The sequence below is a fragment of the Alligator mississippiensis genome, chromosome 10 (assembly GCF_030867095.1).
Source record: "Alligator mississippiensis isolate rAllMis1 chromosome 10, rAllMis1, whole genome shotgun sequence".
NCBI lineage: Eukaryota > Metazoa > Chordata > Crocodylia > Alligatoridae > Alligator > Alligator mississippiensis.
Genome location: NC_081833.1, coordinates 14,745,145 through 14,769,093, shown reverse-complemented (window position 1 = coordinate 14,769,093; position 23,949 = coordinate 14,745,145). Strand labels below are relative to the sequence as shown.

General features: G+C 44.2%; 1 protein-coding gene across 1 annotated transcript in view; it reads right to left on the bottom strand.

Moving 5' to 3' along the window:
- LOC102573332 (protein HIRA) overlaps window positions 1-23,949 on the bottom strand; it is a 57,898-nt gene that overhangs the window by 30,038 nt on the left and 3,911 nt on the right. Inside the window, exons 2-8 of the mRNA XM_019486588.2 lie at window positions 17,486-17,548; window positions 14,240-14,350; window positions 13,441-13,531; window positions 11,773-11,867; window positions 9,413-9,508; window positions 6,546-6,706; window positions 4,861-5,028 (exon numbers count right to left, since the gene is read on the bottom strand). Coding sequence (XP_019342133.1) covers window positions 4,861-5,028; window positions 6,546-6,706; window positions 9,413-9,508; window positions 11,773-11,867; window positions 13,441-13,531; window positions 14,240-14,350; window positions 17,486-17,548 — 785 coding nt within the window. The remainder of the gene's footprint in view (window positions 1-4,860; window positions 5,029-6,545; window positions 6,707-9,412; window positions 9,509-11,772; window positions 11,868-13,440; window positions 13,532-14,239; window positions 14,351-17,485; window positions 17,549-23,949) is intronic.

The window sequence follows — 23,949 nt, the reverse complement described above, 5'->3', positions numbered from 1 at the left end:
ATAGCCATGGAACGTACGAAGACATCAAATGAGCAATTGGTCCAGTCACGAAGAAAACAGCTCTGCTTAAAGACATAAATGGAAATACCATTACTGATAAACAAAAACAACCTGAGCATCGGATTGAACACCATGGAACGATATACTCTAGTGAGACTAAAATCAAACATGAAGAGCTCAGAGGATTACCAGTTTGAAGTTATGATGGATTTGGACAATAAGCCTATATTAAAAGATTCATAGAGAGCCATTAATTGATTCCTGGGAACAAGGGATCCAGCAGTGACTGCTTGCCTGCTGAAATCTACAGATGTGCCAACAATGAATTACTTCCAAAGCTTCATGAAGTTATACTGCTCTGTTGGAAAGAGGAAATACTACAGCAAGTTTAAAAAAATACTCACTTTCTACAATTATATTAAAAAAGGGGGATAGAAGCAACTGTGACAACTAGAGAGGTATATCCCTGTTGAACACTGTTGGAAAAATTGTCACTTGCATCATGCCTCCTAGGCTGCAACCCCTAGGTGAAAGAATCTATCCTGAAAGCCATTGCAGTTTTTGCACAGGACACTCTACCATTGATATGATATTTTTGGTAAAGCAACTGCAAGAGAAGTGTAGAGAAAAATAAATACCACTGTACATATAACCTTGATTGGTCTGGTGAAGGTCTTTGATACAGTAAAGACGGGGCATTTTTACGTTCTGAAGAAACTGGGTTGTTCCCCAAACTCTTAAACATCATTCGCTCATTAAATCAAGGTATAAAGTAACTGTAGTGTATGGAATCAAATGCCTCCAATGTCAAGAACAGGGTGAAACAGGGGTGTGTCTTAGCCCCTCAGCTTTTTAACATCTACTTTTCATTTCTGCTTCTTTGTACACCCAAGGACAGCAATGTTGGCATTTATCTGTGAACCAGGCTAAATGAAGACTTGTTCAACATCACAAGGTTTAGAGCGAAAACCCAAGTGAAAGAGCTGGTTCTGAGAAATGTCCTGTTTGCAGATGATGTAACCTTGGTTGCCCACAGTGAATCTTCCCTGAAAAATCTCTTGGCATCGTTGACAGTTTTTGCTACTTGGGTTCTATGATCAGCAGGAATCTGGACCTTCAGGCTGGACTGACTAACAAAATTGGAAAAGCAGCTAAGAATTTCAGGCTACAGTAAAATCTCTGTTATCCAGCATGAATGGGGAATGGGGGCTGCCAGTTATCTAAAAATTCCAGTTACTTGAGGGTTATATAGTGCCATACTTGTATTGCAAATTTGCAAAGAATTAGTGTACAATACATTACAGTATAACATACTGTATAAAGAATAAAATAGTGCGCAGGTACTCACCAATCATGCAGTAGTAAAGCAGCACTGGAGTGAAGAATAATCCTGAGGCAGTGATGTAACTTATAACTAAAACTATTTACACTACTGTACTGTACATAATTTATTGCCTCTTTGGAGATTGAAGAGGCACTTGGGGATCTTGCAGTGCCTCAGAGTCATCAACATCAATTGTAGATGTAGATGATGGTGATGGGGATGATTCTGTACTGGCTTTATGACAAGCCCTGGAAGCTTTTTTTAAGAAATCGCTGATATCAGCTAGCCTACATGCTGCCTGCATTTTTTTGCAAGAAATTAGAGTGAATAATGTGTAACTGCATAACCTCCTGTGCAAAATAACAACTCCACCTTTCAGCAAATTTAATGAAGTTGTCAATATATGAAGCAGCACTAGCCCAGGATATTTTTCCTCTTCACCACAGTCTTCTTCTTCAGAGTCTTTTTCAGTGACCTTAGACTTCTCAGGATTCACAACACTCTCTATTATTTCTGCATCACTAAAAACATGTTCAACTTCCTTGTCAGCTTCAACCCACTCTTCTATCTCACTTTCTTTAAGTTTGTTGACTGGGTTTGTAGAAGAAGCATCCTTCACCACTTCAAGAATTTGAGCTATTGTATTTTTACGTCTCACATTAAGACCGTCAAGGTCTTCTTCATCAGAAGACCCTTCTGCAAACATAACACTAGGCCACAATTTTCTCCAAGCCCTCCTTAATGTTTTACTTTTTACAGAATTCCAGGCACAAGGCACATTAAAAATTGTTATAAAGAGTTTGAAAGTTCTGGATAGTGCCTTCCTGATTCATTAACTGCCTCAGAAAATCTCTTCTGCAATAACACTTCATATTCTGGATAATGCCCTGGTCCATTGGTTGAATTAGTGAGGTCACATTGGCAGGCAGGAAGATGGTAAAACTATTACCTGACACGAACTCACATTCAGGAGGGTGAGCTTGACAATTGTCTAACAACAGAATACCTTTACTATCTTCAGGTTTTCCATTTTTTCTAAAATGTTCTTTCACTGAGGGTACAAAAACATGATGAAACCAGTCATAAAATTTTTCTTTGTCCATCCATGCATTACTTTGGGCTTTGCAAACAACAGGTAAATGTCTAATACCCTTAAAAGCTCTAGGACGATTACATTTTCCAGTCACCAAGAGCTTCACTTTGTGTGCCTCCTGCATTAGCACATGTAAGCACAGTTATTCAGTCTTTATTCTGCTTGACACCAGCAGCACTAAATTCACCTGCATCAGCAAGGATAGAATTCTGCAAACATCGCCAAAATAGGCCAGTTTCATCAGTATTGTAGATTGGTCAGGGGATAGATCATGCTCGGCAACTAATTTCTTAAAAAATCCACAATATTTTTCAGCAGCTTCATGGTCAGCCAATTTTATTTCACCAGACACATCTAGCCTTCTAATGCCATGACGAAGTTTAAAATGCATAAGCCATCCAGCTGAAAATGTGTAGGGGTCAGTGAAATCCATTTGCTTGTAGAAATCTTTCACCTTGTCAATGAACATTGGGCCAGAGACAGGGGCACCCTCAGACCATTTTAATGAAAACCATCCATATCAAACACTATCAAGCTGCTCTAATTTAGGCTTATTGTACAGCATTTTTCAACAGCTTTACTTGTCTCAGAACTAGAGATAAATTTGAGCAATTGTTCCTTTTGAGCTTTGATATCATATATCGTTGACAATCCAACACTGAACTCTTTCATCAGAACATTACGGTTCTCAAATTCTAGACTTCTACAAACGTCTATTTTCTGCGTTAATGTCAACACAACTCTTTTCTGCTTTTCATCTTTGCTTTTCGATGCAATAAAAAGCATACTGGATGCCATAATAGTCAGCCACGGAAAAGGCCAGGGTAGCCTTGTCGCAGGCTGCTGCAGCAGGGGGGAAGGGTGTGCACACTCAGATACCCTGCGCAGGTACCCTCAGAGCAGCGCGGCACCGTGAGCATCCCACCACTTTCAGCAGCGCAGCAGGCAGCAAACTGGTGCAGCACTGTGTGTGTCCCGCTGCTTTCAGCAGGGCAGCAGGAGGCAAGGCGGTGCAGCGCTGTGTGCATCCCACCACTTTCCAGTTAATAAGGTATTCCGGCTGGTGACGTACCGGATAACAGAGATTTTACTGTATTACATAAACACGCATGGAATAACAGCAAACTGTCAGCAAAGGTGAAGACACAAATACAAGAGATGTATGTGCTGTCATCCCTGCTTCATGGTTCAGAAACATGGAATACATGTGCCAGGCATATCAAGAGGCTGAACTTCTTCCACATGATCAGCCTGTGTAAGTTCCTGAAAATAGTGGGAAGACAGAATACCTAACACAGAGGTACTGGAGCACGCAGGATTGACATGCTTAGAAATCACTATCAAGAAGAGGGGGTTGCGATGGATCGGCCATATCAGGAGAATGGGAGAAGACCACACCCCCAAGAATATTTTGTATAGCAAGATTCAAGATGGCTCTAGAAAGTGGGGTCACCCTCTTTGGCAGTATCACAGTGCATGCAAAAAATGATATGAAGTTGTTCAACATCAACATAGTAAGCTGGGAGGAGTGTGCAGAATCCCATCTGATCTGGAGGGAACATCTGTCACTGGGTACAGCTCAATAAGAAGTGGATTTGATCCCGAGGATGGAAGCAAAGCAAGAAAAAAGAAAGTAGTATGTTGTAAACTTGGATTCCAACTTAGACAACATCTGGATATGTGAAACTTGTAACAGACTGTGTGTCACTCTCGAATTGGGCTCGTCAGGTCACAAACAGATTCACGAGGCATCTCACTAGACCTCTTAAGTGTACACCGTGATCCAGAGGATCAACAGTTGCCTGCTACTATTTTAGGAGGAATTTGCAAGTGAATTTAACACTCAGGAAGGACATCAGACTGACATCCCTGAACAATGAAGTTCCCTACTAATCCCACAAAGAGGTACACCATTGACAAAAGCAATTTATGTTTCCTTATACTGCCTAGTCAATGTGCCTTCAACAAACTGAAAAAGCCTCCTTCATGGGATAAAAGTATTTCTAGCCCCATAACCAATTCAATCCTTCATACTTTATGATTGCACCACCAGGAATGCCAAAAGGTATAGCTAGTATTGATGGCCTTTGTGAAGCGAACAATTAATTTTCATTTTAACCTGGAATAAGCAAGTTATTTCACACAAGCCACTGAACAACCTTCAGATGAACTCAAGACATCTTTTGGTATAGAGGTGTAGAATCCAAGCACCATTCCTTCCACATCTAAGATCCTTTTCTCACTGAAAGAAGTTTAGGTATTTTTTCCTATGTAAAAATATAATTTTATCTTAAAATAGGCAGACTGTTACACAACCGTGTACACGTTCACTTTTATCAGACTTGTACCTCTAAATTTTTCCCTTTGCTGCAAATAAAATATGAAGAAAACAATTTTCCAAAAGCTATGATTTAAGGGAGATGCGACACTTAAATTAACTTACCACCACTGTCACTGCTTTTCTGTGCCCTACAAAATCCATGTTAGTTTTCCATCCATCTCTCTCAATGATCTGTGCAGTAGGTCCAGAATTATTCATGGCATGAGCAGAAACCAGATAGTGACCATCAGGTGACCAGCTGAGACGTAATACATGTGTTGTCCCTCCGCACTAAGAAAAAAAACAACACATTACACCTTAAAAAGGGTCAGCAGGAGGCAGAGGGGGGTGAAGGAAGACAGAGCGTGTTTATGACTCCCATTTGAATTTCAGAGAGAAGAAAATAAGTCATTTTGTGGTTTCAGTGAATATGAAACAAGGTCAGTACTACCATTTCAGTGCACAAATTTCTCAGAGCTTCATTGCATGTATATGGTTAGGCCATTCCAAGTCAGGAAGCTGTAACAAAGGAGCTAAATGTGTTAACAGGAATATCTGGTTATGGTCAAAACAGATGCAAACTAGAATGTGATTGGCATTATTACTCTCCGGGTATTTTTCAAATGGAAAGAACAGCTGAAAATGTCATTCTTAACTGCAACACAGAACCCTATAGAATACCACGCTCCACATGTTCTTTATGATCCTGTTCAGTGATAGGGCTGTAAACACATCAACTGTAAACAATGAGATTCAGTTTTGCCAAGGCATTAACCTCAGAGACTTTAAATGGCTGAACAGATACTAATTATCACGAAGGACACTGCTCACTGTATCACTATGAACTTATGGAAAAACACTTTACACCAAGTGTATCAAACTCTCAGGCCCAGTGGGCTCGATGAATGGTATAGGACTGGTCTGTGGGCCAAATTAGGCCCACAGACTCTCCCCACATGCTACATGCCACATGCAGCATGTGGGCCAGTCCGAGACATAGGGTGAATGTGGCATGCAAGTTCAGTCAGGGACCCACAGACAGCCTGAAACCATGGGCCGAATGATAGCCTTTGGCTTCAGAGACCTATCTTTGATACCTCTACTCTGCACATTTGCATCTCCCACAAAAAGTAAGAAAGGCAGTCAGAAGTAAGCACAAAAGTAAGTACCCCTAGAAAAGAAGCCAAGTCTCATTACAATGCCCTCCATACTATTTATATTTTTAAAAGTACCACTGATACAGTATAAACCTGTTTCAAAGCTTCAAAGAGTATTTTTTTAAAGTGTGCGTAAGGGGAGGGGTGGAAAATAAAGTTTGAAGGTTTGAGCCACCGCTATATCGGCAGCATTCCCAGTCTCCAGTGGGAAGAGCAGTCTTGCAGATGTCTAGTAATAGCATCTGATAGCAAACAGAGGAGTAGGATTGATGTATTTTGTAAGGGACTATTATCCAGGCCTCACACTGAAGGAAGTGGTGGAAAAATGATGTCAGTTTCTAGGGCTCAAGAATGATCAAACTGATTACTTAGGTGAAGAGAGGCTATTCATAAAGATGTATTCATATGGTTTGAACCTGGATGTTTCATGTCCTCGAGCAGCTGATGTGTTCTTCCTGGACAGTGCATTATAGAAGAAAAGAGCTGCCTTGAGGAATTTCCACCTGTACCAGTGGGAAAAGACATAACACTATGCTGTCAGCATTTCAACACCAGCTCATTCATGCGGTGCTCTGAAGATGAGACACAGTGTTATCGTCTTCATTCTTCCCCAAAACATCCACTTTGAACTTTTCAGTGCAGGATGAATACCTCATCAAATGGCTTTGTGATGCTGGTTTCTAACTGCCAATCCATGGTCCGCCATACTTTCAAGCTTCGGTCATCAGCCTGCGAGGCAATGTATTTCCCAACAGGATCCCAGGTCAGCCCCTTCACCAAGCCAGAGTGTCCCTTCAGAGTGGCTAGAATTTCTGTGGGGAAGAAAATTGAGAGAACAATTGTATGCTGTCATTAACTTTAGGAGGAGATTTACCTATAGAGAGAGAGTCTAGTAGAGACTGATAGAGGATTGATAAAGTAAAAGGTTGTTGTAAAATATGAAACCACAGCCTGCACTGGATGTTTGCTTTTTCTTTTTGAACAATTCAAACACAAATTCACAAACTAAGTTGGAACCTCTGCTTAAAGTGAGTTTCATATAAATGCGGTAAAGAACAAGAGTACTCTGCTGGCAATAATGAATGCAGAACACTTGACAAAAGGAGAAACAGGTCCAGATGAGAAAACAGAGATGGGAAAATCTATTGCAGAACTTTCATCAAGCTGTGAAGCTCTGGAAAGCAGCAGTTTTAAACAAACTTTAATTAAAATATATGCTTATTCTTCCTTCTGGCCCAGTGACCATCAAAACAAATTCAGTTTTGAGCATTTGAATATGTGACCTATGCCAAGGTGACATTCTAAAGAATATGCAAGTCTGGGAGGCCCTATAATTTGTTTTCAATTGCCTCTTCTAATCACAGACTGCTTAAGAGCAGGGGCCAGCAACCTCTGCCAATGGTCCAAATCCAGCTTACGAAGCTGTTTGATCCAGCCTACAGACATAGCACTTTGAAGACATTCAGCCATAGGAAGAAGCAGCAACAGCGGTTGGGTCCTAGAGCCCACTCACCCACCTTTAACCCAAACTGGGTCACACCAGCCCGCGGCCTAAAAAGGTCACTGACCACCATTTAGGGAGAAATGCTGAACCACATATTTAACTGGGAAACTATCATCTAATGCTGGGGTGGGCAAAATGGTGGATCAGGCCAGTGGCTGAATTCCATTTCCCAGCAGCCTCTGCCCATGTCGCTGCATGGGGCCAGGTTTTACACTGAAACCAGCCCCAGCTGTGCTGGCAAGGCACACGGCTGGGCGGGGAGCTGCTCCAGGGCTGGGATCTTGCAGTGGTGACAGCGTGGTCTGGAGCCAGGGTAGAGCTGCAATCCACTGCCTGCATGTCCCTACCAGGGCATACAGGTAGCAGATCACAGCTCTGCCCAGGTTCTAGCGCTACTGGGGCCAGCCTCCATGGAAACCCTGGCCTCGTACTGTCATGGCACTGCCACTCCTGGGGTCTCCATGGAAACTGGCCACAGCAACATGGGCAGGGGCTGCTGGGAAATGGAGTCTGCCACAGGCTCTATCTGGTCTTTGCCCACCCCTGAGCTAATGTAATTCATCAGCAATAATTGTAGTTATTGAAGAACGATGCTTCAATAAGCCTCCAAAGAGAGAAGGATGGTAGTTGCTATGTGAGGCTGCTTTACAAGCAGGGACAAGAAAAGAACAAGATCTTTGTAACAAAAAACATCTCAATAAGTAACTTATAAAGTTTTAAACTGTGGCTTTTTATTTCAGTTTTTGCAAAGTTGAAAGAAAAAACACAAGTAATTATAATTTTATGCAAAACCAGCAGCGCAGTACGAACCTGATAGCTGCTTACAGTAGGGCTGTGCAAAGCTTCAGGTGGTTATTCGATTTGGAGGAGATTGGGCCTGATTCGGTGGCCGAATCTCCGAAACCAAATCACATCAGGGGACCAATTTAAAGGTCCGAATAGATTCAGAGCTCTCCGAACCTTTGGAAAAGATTTGGAGAGCTTTGATGATTTGGGCAGTCCCCGGTGGCTGCAGCAGGAAGCTGCAAAACTGGTAAGTACTAGGGGCAGGGAAGGGGGGGCTGAGGGAGGGGACCATTGGGGGTCCCCTGCCAGACCCCCCCCTGCTCTCCCAGCCCCCTCAGCCCCCCCAACCCCCACCTGCTCCCCCAGCAACCCTCATGGCTGCCCCCGTCCACTCCAGTTTCTAGTACTTTAAAAAAAAGCCCCAGTGCTCACCGGGTGCTGTTGGGTGGGGGGTGATCCCCGCTGCCCCCAACTGCCCCACACCGCATGATGGGCTCTGCATGAGCCCCTCCCAACCCCCCTCACCCCCCCCAGCCCCTCCACGGGTGCCCCGCCTGGGCCAGCATTGGCCCTTTAAGAAAAAAAAAAAAAGCTGAGAAAAGCTCTGGGACTCACTGCTCCTGCAGCAGCCTCAGGGCTTCGGGGGCTTGTGCAGAGCCCCCCCACATGGCGTGGGGCAATGGGGATCGCCCACGGTTTTTTCAGGGTTTGTTTGTTTGTTTTTTAAAGGGCCAGAGCTGGCCCGGGCAGGGCACCCATTGGGAGGGGGGCTAGTGCAGAGCCCCCCATGCAGTGTTGGGTAGTGGGGATCATCCCCTGCCCGACAGCACCTGGTGAGCACCAAGACTTTTTTTTAACAACTGCTGGGGCAGGTGGGTGGGGGATGAGCCGGGTTGATTTGGAGATTCGGCCGAATCGAATCGGGACAGTGATTCGAATCACCAAATTGAATCGCTGTCCCCCAAATCGGCCAAATCTGAATCCGAAGCGAATACTAGCCACTTCACACAGGCCTAGCTTACAGTATTCCTGTGAACCATTTCATTCTCAACAAAAGTTGTAACAAAAATTGACCAAGCTTTAGGATCTGTCACCAAAGTAAAAGCAGAGTGCCTGTTCCAAAACACATCTTATATATTCACACTCACCACAAGGCATTGATCCAAAAAGTAATTTTTATGTGTCAGAGAACTGGGTGTTTGTATACCTGAATTCCAGGAATACTCACCAGGGAATTTGACAGCATTCCAGATAACAACAGTGTTATCCACACTGCAGGAGGCCAGCCAAGCATCATGTGGAGACCATGCTACATCCATGACATCTATTTAAACAAAAAGGTCATATATGAGATGCCGTGGACTAAACTTGCTAATTAACAGTCACAGAATAAACACCAGTTTAACCAGTCATTGCACCCCTATTTCATGATTAAACTTGCCATATCTTTTAAGACTCAAAACAAGACCATCATCATTTAAAGTCCACATAAAGTAAGTGAACTAAGGGAGCAAAAGTGAAGCTTTTGTGACTGAGTCAATGAGATTCATAGATGTAGGGTCGGAAGGGACCTTGTAGATCTTCTAGTCTGACCCCCTGCCCTGGGCAGGAGAGAAAACTGGGCTCAAATGATCCCAGCCACATCAACGTCGAGCCTCCTCTTAAAGACCCCCAGGGTAGGAGCCATCACCACTTCTCTTGGAAGATGGCTCCAGATCCTAGCCACCCTGACTGTAAAGTAGCGCCTTCTAATGTCTAGTCTAAACCTACTCTTTAGCAACTTATGGCCGTTATTCCTTGTTACTCCTGGAGGCGCTCAGGGGAACAAGGTCTCTCCCAAACCCCACTGGTCCCCCCTAGTAAGTTTATAGATGGCCACCAGGTCCCCCGTCAGCCTTCTCTTGCAAAGGCTGAACAGGTTAAGGTCCCGTAGCCTCTCCTCTTAGGGTCTGCCCTGCTGTCTCTGGATTATGCGAGTGGCCCTCCTCTGGACCCTCTCAATGATGTCCACGTCCCTCCTGAAGTGCGGCACCCAGAACTGGACGCAGTACTCCAACTGCGGCCTGACCAGTGTCACATAGAGGGGGAGAATCACCTCCTTGGCCCTGCTTGTAATGCATCTGTGGATGCAGAACAAGGTATGGTTAGTCCTACTGACCGTGTTCTCACATTGTCAGCCCATGTTCATCTTGGAGTCAATAATGACTCCAAGATCTCTTTCTGCCACCGTACTTTCGAGAAGAGAGTTCCCAGCCTATAGGTATGCTGTTGGTTCCTACTGCCCAAGTGCAGCACCCTGCACTTGTCAGTATTGGATCCCATCCTATTTTTATTTGCCCACCCCTGTAACTTGTCCAGGTCCTGCTCTAATCTGTTCTTCCCTTTTAGCGAGCCCACCTCACCCCAAATCTTGGTGTTGTCTGCGAATTTAACCTGAAAGGGGTGTTATGGGAAAATATGTATGAGAGGCTCTGAGATGATCAAAATTATATGGCTTAATATGGATCAAAAGTATCTGAAAGAAATATAGTACGTGATGTCCAGAACAGTTATAGGAACCATAATCTCCTCTACCAACAGAAATGTATTCAGTTAGTAAAGGATCAAAAGAAGCTGACAAGGTACAATACTCCAACCTAAATGTATCAGTTTCCAATTGTCCAAGTCCAAATGATTTTTAATTATTTAAATGAGCTTCCAGAAAACTTATATTAAAAAAATGCATTTTAATATGTTTCAGCATTTGCCTTTTTTCCTGAAAAAGATTATATACATTTTTTAAAACAACTACATTGCTTAACCTATTTTTTATTTAGATCCTTAATTTTTAAATATTTGTAAGAGAACAGCAAATTATGTATTTATAGTTTACTAGATGATTAACATTTTGCCCATGATTTATGTCAACCTGCATTTGGATAGAAATTAGAAATCAATTAAAATGCACAAAAGCAATATTTGAAAATCGGGTTTTTAGTTAAAGAACACTAATTTAGATCAGTGGTGATCAACTTGTCCAGCCCCATGGGCTGGATCTGGCATCTGGAGCTGCATCACCTGGTTCTCAGCGCTTCCCATAGGTCCAGAAATTTGATGGCAGTATGAGTGGTGATAGGGTTAACTACTGCAATAATTGTAGCCTCAATTTCTGCACCTATGGGAAGCCCTACAAAGCACATGGCATGGCTCCATGGGCTGGCAGGGGATGTGATTGAAGGCAATAGTGATAATAAAAATATTATCCTTGTTTTACAGATAACTTCTACAAGTCAATGCATAATCAAGTGACATGCTGAAGGTCACATATGAAATCAATGGTTAAGTCAAGAATAGAATCCAGGAGTTCTGATACCTAGTCCCCTATTCTAGCCATTGGATACATTAAGTATCAGGAACCTTAAAAATTAGAGAAGTTTTAGGGGATGTTATCTGCTCATATAACTGGACCTAATCAATTACTGATTTCTGCGTAGTCAGTTCTGTCATCAAGTTATTACAATATGCCCAAGCAAAGTGTGTTTGTGAAAACATTTTATTCAAATATATTCTAGTCACATTAATTCCACAACTTTTTTTTTTTTTACTTACCCCCTGAATGGTTTCTGAGAATTGACACACACCTCCACTGTTCAACATTAGCAAGCTTACTACTAGAACCAAACACAGTGCTAGGTCCAATGTACCTAGTTAAAACAGGACCAGAAGAGTTATTAACAAAAACTCTCTCAACAAGTAACTTAACAATTTAAAAAAAAAAAAAACAGAAAAACTTTATAGTAAGAATCTGTTCAGGTACTACCATAACAAGGAACGAGACTCACAGAACACAGCAATATTGTGTTATACAAATGTAAAACCTCCATCATGTACACATTTAGTTAGTTAAAAAGCCATATACTGTCCAAAGCATGTTGAGAATGCTAATAGTTAAAATACCATTTTGAACAGTCTTAGTGAAGCTCTCTACAAAACACAGAGGAAAATATTAGGGGTGTGCGAAAAGGGGCCTATTCCATTCAGATTCGGATAAGGCCCAAATCACTGCCCCTGATTTGATTCGTTGATTCGGATCACTGCCCCTGCTTTGATTCAGCTGAATCCAAATGTGAAGATTCAATGCTGATTCGGAGAATCAGCGATTCTGACATAGGCACAGCTTTAAAAGTTTTTTCTGCATACCTCAAGGTACCAACACGGCTTGTGAATGCTACGATGCTGGGGCACATGGAGCATCCCACAGGAGTGTGAGGGGACCCTCCACATACTCTGCAGTGAACCCGGAAGTGGTCCACTTCTGGGTCCATCAGGGAGCGCCCCCCAGCTCGGCGATCAGCCACAGGGGGACCCTGGGTGCCCCTGCAGACCCAGGAGGCACCTGTTGCCAAACCAAGGAGTTTCTGGGGGGGCCCCTCAGAGCACTCCCCAGTGGACACGGAAGTGAATCGGAAATGCTTCTGGTCCACTTCCAGCTCTGCTGCCGAGCGCGCTGGGGAGCCTCCCGCACTCCTGTGGGACACTCCAGGCACCCCAGCATCGCAGCATTCATGAACCGCCTGCTACCAAGAGGTATGTAGAACAAACATTGAAAGCTGTGTCTACATCCAAATCTCTGAATCTTTCCAAATCTCTCCAAATAGATTCGGAGGGTTCCAATTCGATTCACAGAGATACAAGGGTCCTCTGATTCGATTCGGATTTGGAGATTCGGCCACCAAATCAAATCATGGACCAAAACTTCACACAGCCCTAGAAAATATCCCACTTCCTAGACCAGGGGTCAGCAACCTACAGACCTCAGACTGGATCTGGCCCAAGAAGCCTTTGGATCTGGCCTATGGAACCCCTTTGGCAGCATTCAATGGCGGCATTCAATTCCATGTGCTGTGCCTCAATTGGCCACCTGGTGCTCCAACAGAAAGGGGCTTTTGCTGTATCAGAGCTGAGCAGTGGGGAGATACAGCAGCAGCAGTGGCCCAGCCCCCTCTGACCTGAGATGGGTCATTCCAGCCCCTCCCCTCCACCTGAAAATGTTGCCAACCCCTGTCCCAGACAGGAGGAATAACTGACTTGCCGAAACAGGCTACTAGTCAAGGCAGGTTATCAGAACAAGAATTCTAGTGTCATTGGTCTGTAATTGTGGTTTCCTCTTTACATTCTCATTAAGCAAGCAGCTCATGAGAAGTTTGTATGAGGGACGTTTTGTCAAACAAAGTAACCCACTCAAAATATGAATTTGAAAAGGAAAGAAATGCTTACGCAGCTCGCTTCCACACCATGATCAATTTGTCGTCTCCCCCTGAAGCCAAGTAAACACCATTGTTTGACCACCGCACACAGTTTACACAAGCTGCAATGTAAAAGAAAATTAAAATTTAGAAGATTAAAAGCTGAATGAACTGGTTCCAGAACAGCACCAGATTTCATATTATGCAGAGTTTTGACAGAAGAGCCTTGGGATTTGTTAAGTATGCTTGTTCCATTGAAAGCAGTTACTCTGTCTGCTTCAGATAAAGGCACTGACACTTATCTTCAACTGCAGCTTCATTTCAACAATAAACTAGTTCCTCTAAAAAAAAACCAAAAACATTTAGCAAAAATAGCTTAACAGGGAAACAGTGGCATTCATCTATCCTATTCAGATAGACTTTCTTCAACTATTCTGGATTTACCATACACTGTATCTGAAAACTATAATCAAGATGGGTTTTACATAAGGTTTCCTTTCTAGTATTCATTCTTTTACTTGTCCTTCCTTGAAATTCTATTAATTTTGAAAACTTTTTTCTACAAATTACTTTGTGGCCCCAATAAATCAGGTGGAAGAAGCATTAAGCAAGTAATCTCCTGAGCCACAGAAATATCTGGACAGTTTTGCAGATAACCTGACAAGTTTTTTTTGCAGAACAGGCAAGCAGTCAAGCTCTGAGGTCCCCCAGCAGTAGACCACAGATTCTCTTTCACTGAACAGTGTATTATATTTGTAATTACAAACAGATGTACTAACTGTCAGTAATTTGCCAAGGCTCAAAACCTATGGAGAACCCTTCTATGTTACCTAAGTGATTGTCCATCTGACAAAGCATCTTAGGAATATTTTCATTTTTTTCATCTTCCTCTTTCAGAACAGGAGCCATATTCCAGATCACCACTTTCCCAGAATCCTGTCCTAAAAATTAACAAGAAGAAATCAATCATGTATACAAAGCAAGCAGAGATTTCCAACTTTATTTTCAGGTCCATAAAAACACTGGCACTTGGAAACTGCAACAAAGAGTGCCTCAAAATATTTAAAATGGACAAAGACATCCAGAGTTCACATTAATTTACAGTTTCTCCAATTGTGATTAAGATAGTTACATCTTTGTTCAAAAACAATAAAAATCAAAGTGTATATAACAGTAATATTCATTATGAAGATGTGTAATTTATGCTAAAATTGATTTCGAGAAGAAGGAAAAGGGGCATTAATTAAAACGTGCTGATTGAAAGCTGCATTATAAAACTAGTGACTGTGTTAACTCAAACAATGTGTTTATTATGTAATTCCCAAAAAAATCTATTTATGGAAAAAGCCCTTTTTAAACCCAGCGTTTCTATCACTAATCAAACAGAGTATTCAGCTCCTCTTTAAAACTGAAAACATTTGGTCACTAGCTCTGCCTGGACTTAACACCAATGGCTGCTGACACATGGGGCGGGGGGGAAACATGCTTTACTGGAAGAGCCAGTGTGTTAGTTTGACTGGGCTCTGCAGGGTCCGTATAGATCACATACTTCAGCAGGGTTTTTGGCACTTTTATCTAAAGCCAAGTCAATCAGCTATTAGAAAAAAGAGCCAGAAAAGCTCTGCTGAAATGCACAATCTATACAGATGTTGGGCAAGCTTGGTCCAACTAACATAATGCCCCTTCTAGGCATGCACTGGGCTCAGCATGGGGGTCTGCCGAGTTTAAAGTAAAGCACTGTTGGGGGAGGGGAGGTCAGGTCCGTAAGCAGCCAATATTAACAGCCCTATTGGGTTCACCACTGATAGAGCTGCTATTCTCAGCTGGGGTGCGTCCACACATGCAAGCACGTGCGCTTGCAGTGGCTCAAAAAGAAACAGTGCAAATTTGAGCTGGGGCTTTTTGTCTCAGCACATGTGCCCAGACATGCACATTGTTGTGGTGCAAGTTGTGCCACTTGGGGCAAAATAATCCTGCCTGGCTCCTCCCGGATCTGTAGCCAGGAGGAGCTAAAGTCTGGGGCCAGCACCTGTGCTGGCCCCAGCAGTGTAAAAAGCTGCTGTCCTGGCCCCATCAGTACAAAAAGCTGCCCTGGCAAGTAGCTCAGGATTACTCGCCCTCAGGAGTTTCTGGGGCCCAGCCAATTGATACCTGGGGGCACTACCCCTTGTGCCAGCTGAACTGCTGCAGCAGCCCTGAGAGTTCCCTGCACCCTTTACCTACTGCGGCAGTCTGGCTGTGGGGGCTGCTGCCTCGCTGTGACCTGCTGCACACCTGTCAGACCCAGATGGGGACTGCACAGCCAGTAGAGGCATCTGGCCCTCTGGGCCAGCTGCGAGCGGGCTGTGGCTGCAGAGTTGGCCTTTGTGCGGCATTACTGCCATGTGTGTCCCTGCCTAGCCATCTGGGCAGCTATCGCCTGGAAGATGTTTCCAGTGTGGTGGCCTGCTTTGAATGGTCAAAGCATGTCCTCCTGGCCCCAAATGGCCAGGAGGCCAGCCACTTCCAGCTGGGTCCACGATGCCAGCTCTGAGCAGGCTCCTCTACCTGTGTCCTGTCACTTGCCCCTCTAACAGGAATTCTGGTGTTCCCTATTTGAAAACTGAAAAATCCCTGATAAAAAAAAAATCCCCAAGTCACTCTGTAAAATACCCCGAAATCCATGTTCCTCCACAATTAAAACAAAAGACCACTATATGTAGACAGCGCGATCAGTTGGGCAATGTTTTATTGATACGTCTACAGTGTTAAAAAAATATGGAGGCCTGCCAGTGTCTCCATCATCATAATATAATGAATTCCAAATACCTATATGTTTTGCTCTTTGCCTTTGGTTTTCCTACCATAGATCAGAGCTCCCCCTGACCCCTTCACTAACCAGGATGTGGGGACAGCTGCCCCTGGAGCCACAGCTCCTCCCAGCAGGTCTCATCCTGTCTGGCAGCTGAGCACATAGGGTGCATGCTGGGGGGATGTGGGGTTTGCAGAAGGAGGGGTGGGAAGAGAGGTGGAGGGATGTGGGGGGCCCACTGGGTACGTGGGTGCATTATGAGGGGACTGGGAGGGGCTGCTCAGGAGGGGTGGGTCCTCTGCCCCCCCGGACAGCTCATGAATTGGCCCCCCAACAGAGGTCACATGGCCCCCACAGGGGCTACCACCCCCCCCTGCAGGGCCTACGTGCCCACCGCCGCTTGCTCCCCTAGCCCCCCTGGATTGCTGCCCTGCCCAGCATGATTCCCCACCGGCTCCTGAAGCCCCCTCCCTCCCTCCCTCCCTGATGGCTGCCCTGCCCAGACCCACCCCCGTTTGCACCCTCGAGGCCCCCCAATGGCTGCCCCACCCAGCCCCACCTTCCACTTGCACCCCCAGACCCCTAATGGCTGCCCCACTCAGCCTCTGCCCCCAGGCCCAGAGGCCCCAGTGACCCCGCCGGCAGCTGCTAGTGCCAGTGAGTGAGACTTTTTTGTTTTTTGGGGTTTTTTTTTTTTTAATTGCCAGGATGCTGGGGCTAGGCGGGGCAGCCATCCTACTTACCCACAAGGAGCCCAGGTTCAGCTCCCTGTGGCTGGCACGCTGCCTGCCCCGCACAGGCATGAAACATGCTTCAGCACTGGGATGAAAGCCAGCCACAGAGATGCCTCTGACTGGCTACTAGAGCATCTCTGTAAAGGACCCGAGCCTCTGGTTGCCTGCCCAGCTTTTTTTGCCCAGGGTATTTTTTGACCCCTGGATATCCAGGGGTCTAATTCTGCCAGCGCAGGGAACATTTTTTTGTTCCTGAACATGCTGCTTTGAAATACAGCAAGAAGCACGTGCATGCTCGTCTAGACAAACGTCTAACGGACATGACCTGATGTCCAAAAGAACAGGAACACAACTATGTCTACCCATGACTTCATCAACCACATCAGTTATAATCTATTCATTACAGCATTTTCAAATATGCTCAGTTGGTCATCTCTCTCCAGACACCGCATAAACGATGAATTTAAAAAACGGATAAAGTGAAGAAGTGTGGTGAGGATACAAGATTACTTTAGCTCAGAATTCTTCCTCCTATTAGTATGCAAACATACCTTGCCCTCCAGTTGCAAACTTGGTCCCATCTGGGTGAATATCAACTGAAAATATTGGCTTTCCTGGAAACAGAGACAGAAAAGCAACACAGTGAGTACGTCCATACTCCTAAGAATACTGTAATGCTAACTGAAGCTCAAATGTTCTAGTTAGCAAAGCAGCAACTAACTTTTTTCCAAAAGTTCTAGTCAGTGTATAACTAAAAATTATGGGAAAGTATAAAGCAACACACTGCTTCAGAGACCATCCTATACAGATTAAAAATTCATTGGCATATAAAATTGCTCATAAGAAAGCAAACCAATGATCATCAAGATGATTGTCCTGCTTTTGTAGTAACATAGGCCTCAACCACTGTACAATACACCTGGCCAATTACAATTATGTAAAGCTGTCCTTGAGGAAAAAACAGCCTCCCAATTTCTACGGCAATCACCTGATATCCTGAAGTAAGAAAATTAATTTACCCCAACATCATCTTGTGCAACTAATTCTACTGGCCATGCAATAACCCAGCTCAAATTTAAATCCTGTTGCTAATGTTATATTGTAGCACCCAGACCTTTCTAGTTACTTATGGCTTCCAGAAAGAAGAAAAATAAGAAGCTAACCAATTCAAAGGCTGGGGATTACATCCTCTTAAAATTTTCTTTTTCAAAAGCAATAATCCTATTTTTATAGACTCTCCCGAAGTAACCTAAAAAAACATGAATCAATTTGGCCACACAGGACTTGAAAATTTGGCAAGGGACGGATGGAAGTGCTAATTGCCACCACTCCCCCACTGCCAAAATTCCCAACCCATGGGGAGCCCCACAGGTCAGATGCCATGGCTCCATGAGCCAGAAGTTGAGTACCCCTAAACCATACAGAACATACACATTAATCTGCTAAAGAACTGTGGCTTTTCTTCAGATGAGTGGGTTTGCATCTATCCTTTCCTCCACTAATGTGATGATAGTAACCAGAGCCAACCCTAGGGGGGTGCAGGGCCTGGGGCAAATCAGCCTGTGCGGGGCCCCCTTAACACTGCATAGGACCATGGTACCCCCGCAAAGGGGAGGGGGTGTTCTCCGTACTTCTTCTGCAGTGCAGGGCTGAGCTGCCAGCTGCAGGCGGGCCCCGCCGGAGGGGTCATGGCTGCTCCACTTGGCTCCGCGGAGGCCCCCCAAAGCACAGGCCCTGGGGCAGTTGACCCGATTCGCTGTACCCCAGGGACGGGTCTGACTGTAACACACAGACAAGGCTTTGGGAAGCACAGGAGGCCAACAAAATATGGGTCTTCTAAAAGCAGAAAACTGAGGGCAATTAATCAAGTCTGCTGGAATGTGGCAACTGCCACGCTCCAGCAGCCTTGTGTGTCTTGTGTATCAGTGTCCCTGTGCTTAAAAACCGAGTGGGGTGCCATTTTTAAGCACAGGGACACTGATACATGAGATGTGGTAGCACTTTAATTAGCTCAGCTCCAAAAGCCGCTCTAATAAAAGAGCTGCTCCCCCCCCCCCCAGAAGCACGTGTAAAAGTGCCCTGAAAGACTAAATTATTTTGGCCTTGCCTAAATGTTATGCTAGTTTAACAGACGGCATCGTTTTAAACTATTTCCAGGCGCTGGCTACTTATTTCAGTTTAAGGGGCCAGTTGAAAAACAGATTTGAAGTTAAACGTGTTACGTTCTCATGAAGACAAGACTGTACAATTAAACTTACTTCCTGCCCCCCACCCCTATGCCCTCCCCTCTTCTTACTTCTCTCACAAAATGGCACAGGCCATATAAAAAAATTGCTACAGCCCAAGCAAACACAGACAAATTTATTTCTTTGGCACTCATGCTTATTCTCATCTTTAGACCAAATTAATGTTGTACATCCTGAATAATTGTGAAACAAGCTGTTATACCTGTTCCTTTGCAGAAACAACTGGCATTAAAATATTTGATATTGCGAGTCCGCATCCGGGTAGAGATTTACCATGGAAAACAACCATCTTACAATTGAAAAACTGACAGTAGCTTGGCTCCAAAGTCTGAAGTCTGGAGATTTCTGTACTCAGGAGAGGTCACTTTTTCAAATCCAAGAAACAATAATTTTAAATGACCTATTTTACAGGGCACCTTTCTTCTAAAAAAATAAAGAAAAGAAACGGGACGCTGTTCTACCTCTTCCTTATCTGACTCTTTCCTAGTTCTTAAAAACCCCAAATGCTGCAATTTCTGCCTCAACCTTAGAAGCACCTTTTTATTCAGCAACAGCCACTTTCTTTTTTTCTGCACAAAGTTCATCTGCCAAATTTTGCACAGCTCCATATGGGAAGTTCATGCATATTATTTATTATTTAATAAAATTACTCCTATTAAATGTAGGATAGACAAACATGTGCCTGTGATGATTTAGATGGGAATGATCCTGGCTTGAGAGAAGGGCAGAGGTGAGCTCATGAGGGTCGAGCCCTATGATTCTACTTTACACATATGGAACTATTAACATAGAACCCTGAACCTGTTTTCCAAAAGCACCCTGCCTTTCATCAGCACAAAATTCAGTTCTGGCGAGTGAAACCCTCATGGAAACAGCAAGGTAAGTGTCCCCACAAACACTACCCTGCCAGTATGGCTCAACTCTGATCTGCAGGGAATTACTTCTAGAGGTCACAGATAGATCAGTCTCCATGACCCATTAAGTGTTGGATTTTCTTTTGATTCTTCCAGCTAAGGTAAAGCCTGGTGATGAATTCATGGTATAGACAATGGGTCAGATGTCTCCAACTCATCTTGTATAAGAGCTACGATGGATGGGGACCATTTACGGTACTCCCGACTGAGCTTGACTGGCTTCATGCTACTTGCCTGGAGACAAATGGTCGTGAAACTCACTAGTTGCCTATATATTGCTCATCTGATCATGAATATTAATGTTATGCTTCCCAGAGTGAGCTTCCTCCCACCAGGGACGCTTATTAAATTAAAATCTAATCATTTGTAGTTTACACAATTAGTCTTTCACTCTCAAGGAACACTTGTAAAAACGTCTCATGTGATACCTGTTCTCAAACACACTCAGGTGGCCACACCCTGTCCTTAAAGTGGAAACTTCCATTAACCAAACCCAAACACTAAGCATGAAATGCTCATATTTACACACCATCCAAGGTTCGTTGTAAATACAATATTTTGCTATTTCAAATTATTTCAACAACTGTCCCTTGCACCCCCTGGCTTGGCAGCAGCCCTAGCCCCAGCCCTGCCCAACTCCCTCCCTTCCTATAGTGTCCTCAAGCCCTCCCCACCACACTTATCTAGGGGAGCTGCTCTCCAGGCTGCCTGGCAGTCATATGCATATACATGTATATAGCACCCCTTGCCTGACCACCCTCCACCCGCACCCCACCCCCGGTCCCCTGCAGGCTGGAACTCGGCCAGCCTGCAGAGAGCTCTTTGCAAAACAGCAAAATCCGCGGGTTTCTCTGTTAAAATGAGAAGTCTGTGTTTTCTTCTGTTTTTCCATGAGGAATGGAAAACACGGATCCCTGTTGATAAGACAGATATGTGCACTGACACAGGGGAATTAACAGAGGTTCTGAATCTGTGGTGTTTAGAACTTATGATTTTTTTAATCAGTTCAAGCTGCAGACAAATATACCTTTAACTTCTTTTTAAAAGGAGAGAGGAATTTGCAGTTTGGGTGAGTACATCAGATGCTCTAATTCAGCTGTTCAGACTGTTCACTCCTATACTGGAATAAGTAGCTCTATTTGTGGTCAGATCACACAGCAATATATGTACGTCTTCTACTGTTATAGGTATTACATCTGCCCACACCCTTAGCTACATAGCCCCAGGTCTGTTCCTGTGCTCAGCTGCTCACTGCACTGTTATATGAACCTAAGAAATATAGTACTATTCTTTGATTAAATGGGATAAAAACTAGTAGCAAAACTGCATATTGTGAATGTACAGCCATTCTTTTACTGTACCAAGACTCCTTACATATAATGTGCATGGTATCTTGGTTCACCAAGAGCACATGGATCTTTCTACCTTTAAAATGCAGAATCCTTCAACAGTCAGATTCTCTATGGAGGCTTCCAAGCATTCCAAAAACTGCATTTGCTTTCATTTTTATGAAGTTATAGAGGCAAAATTATTTTAAAAGAAAAATCTGCATCTATTTAGTACAGAAATGTACAAGTTAGAATTTTGTTCCCACCACCATGCTCTATATTTTTGGTCTGATAAAGTTAGCAGAGTAACATAATTCACTTCTGTGGGCCCCCCAAATGGAGATTGAGATTCAAATATTTAAGAACCACTTCTTAGTATTTGGGGGAAGTTTACAAACAAGAACTCATTCTATTGTTTTGTTGAAACTACGCAAACAAAAGAACCATTATTTGATAGTAACCATTTCCTTTCCTGGCTCTTTTTCTTCCTCTAATTGATTACTTTGTTATATCCTGTTAAAATGAGCCAAAAGGTTCGATGTTCCTGTCTGCAAGTGTTTGAATGCTTTCCCATTTGTCAGATACTCAAAAAACCAATAGGAAATTTAAAACAACTCTAGTAATTAAGCAGCAAAGCAAACCCTGAGTGAAACAATAACAAAGGGAACATTCAAATTTGTTAGAGTGAGTTAGAGGGGTTTTTTTCCTCTTACACTAATCCCTAACAAACAGTTTAAGCTACCAAAACGCATGGTTTGAAAGGGAAAAACATGGTCTAACAAAAAATGGTCTGTCATGAGGATATTTCTTGCAGGATAAGGAATATAACAGTATCCCCTGAAGACTCCAATATTGAAAGTGAGCTTGAAATATCTTATAAAAGAAATTAATTGAAATTTAGGGCAAACCGAGATCTAAAGTCATAACCCCCACACATAAAACCCACATTCAGCGCTGAAGTAATGGATCTCTTTTGCCGATAAATATGAAATAGACACCCATTATTGTATTATCTATTATTTAAACTCTAGCCATGAAAAACCAAAATATAAAGCTGTTATAACATTGTTTGTGTGGATGTATACAGTAACATTGGTTAGTTCCTTTTGATTTTATTTTTCTCCGCCACTTTTAATACAAACTAGCATCCAATGCAACTCGCAGATCAGTTCAAATATTTACATTCCGCTACTGTGGCTCAAACAGAAAATAGGCTATAAACCTCAATTAAGTAAAAGTAGGCCCCAATTCTGAGGGCTGCTCTACATGAGCAGACAAGTGTGCCTGGCCTTAAAACTCACAGAACTGAACAGAGATCCTTACAGAAACTGGAGCTAGGAACATACTGCAGGACTGGGGCCACAGAGATTTATTAAATACAATGTCATTATACTGATCCCTTTTCATATGGATGCTAAATTAAATAATTGAGAAGGAACACTAAACAGATGATCCGGACCAGGTGTGCCACAAGTGGCATAGGCAGCCTGTATGCGTGACACAGAGCAGATAGAAGAGGAGACAGGAAGCAGGTCAGTGGCAGGCAGGGCAGGGAGAAGAAAGCAAAACTGCAGATTGGACAGAGCAAGGGGATCACAATGGCACTTGGGGATGGTGCAGAACTAATTTGTGGCATGCCTGCCAAAACGATTCACCCCACTGATCTAGACGAACTGTACTCAACCCATGGAGCCAATTCACAGGACCAGCATGCAGGGACCCTTGCAGATTTGGAAATGTGGCAGCAGGACACTGCCACCACCACATTTCTGGAACCAATGGGGAACCCCACAGGCTGGATGACATGGCTCTATGGCCCATAATTTGTCCACCCCAATCTAGAACTCTACATTTCTTTAGTGTTTAAATCAGGGGTAGGCAATTATTTGGGCTGGAGGGCCACTTAGGGAGTTTTGGTGAGTTGTTGTGGGCCCCCTCCACCCCCCCACAACAGGTCACCAAAACTCCCTAAGTGGCCCCCACGGGCAGGGCATGCTCAGCCGGGTGGATGAGATGGGACTGTGGGCAGGTGGGGACTGATGTCTGGGAGCGGGACAGGTGGGGCAGGGCTGGGGCCGGGATTGGGACTGTGGGGTGGTCACAGAGCAGGGTTGGGGCCTGGGGCAGAGCCTTAATCTGGTCCCCACATGACGGATCATGACCCGCCCAACCCAGGAGGGGGGCAGAGCATATGCCCATGACCTGGCCCCCACTGCCCCTGCCCCAGCACAGGTGCATGTGGGCTACCCCAGTAGCATGGCTGTGGAGCAGCATGGCCAAGCAGCACAGTGTGGCCCCAACACATTGTGACTGGATTAGGCTGTTCGGCACTGCTGGGCTGTTCCACTTTGCAGCCATGTTATCACGTCAGGTGGGAAGTGGATTACTGCTTTGCTCCAAGGCCCAGCTCTGCATTGTCACCATCTTGCAATCCTGATCCCAGTCCTGGCCCCACCTGCCCAGCCTGCTCCTGGACACTGCTCCCCATCTGCCCGTCCCGCTTCCAGATACTGCTTCCCACCCACCC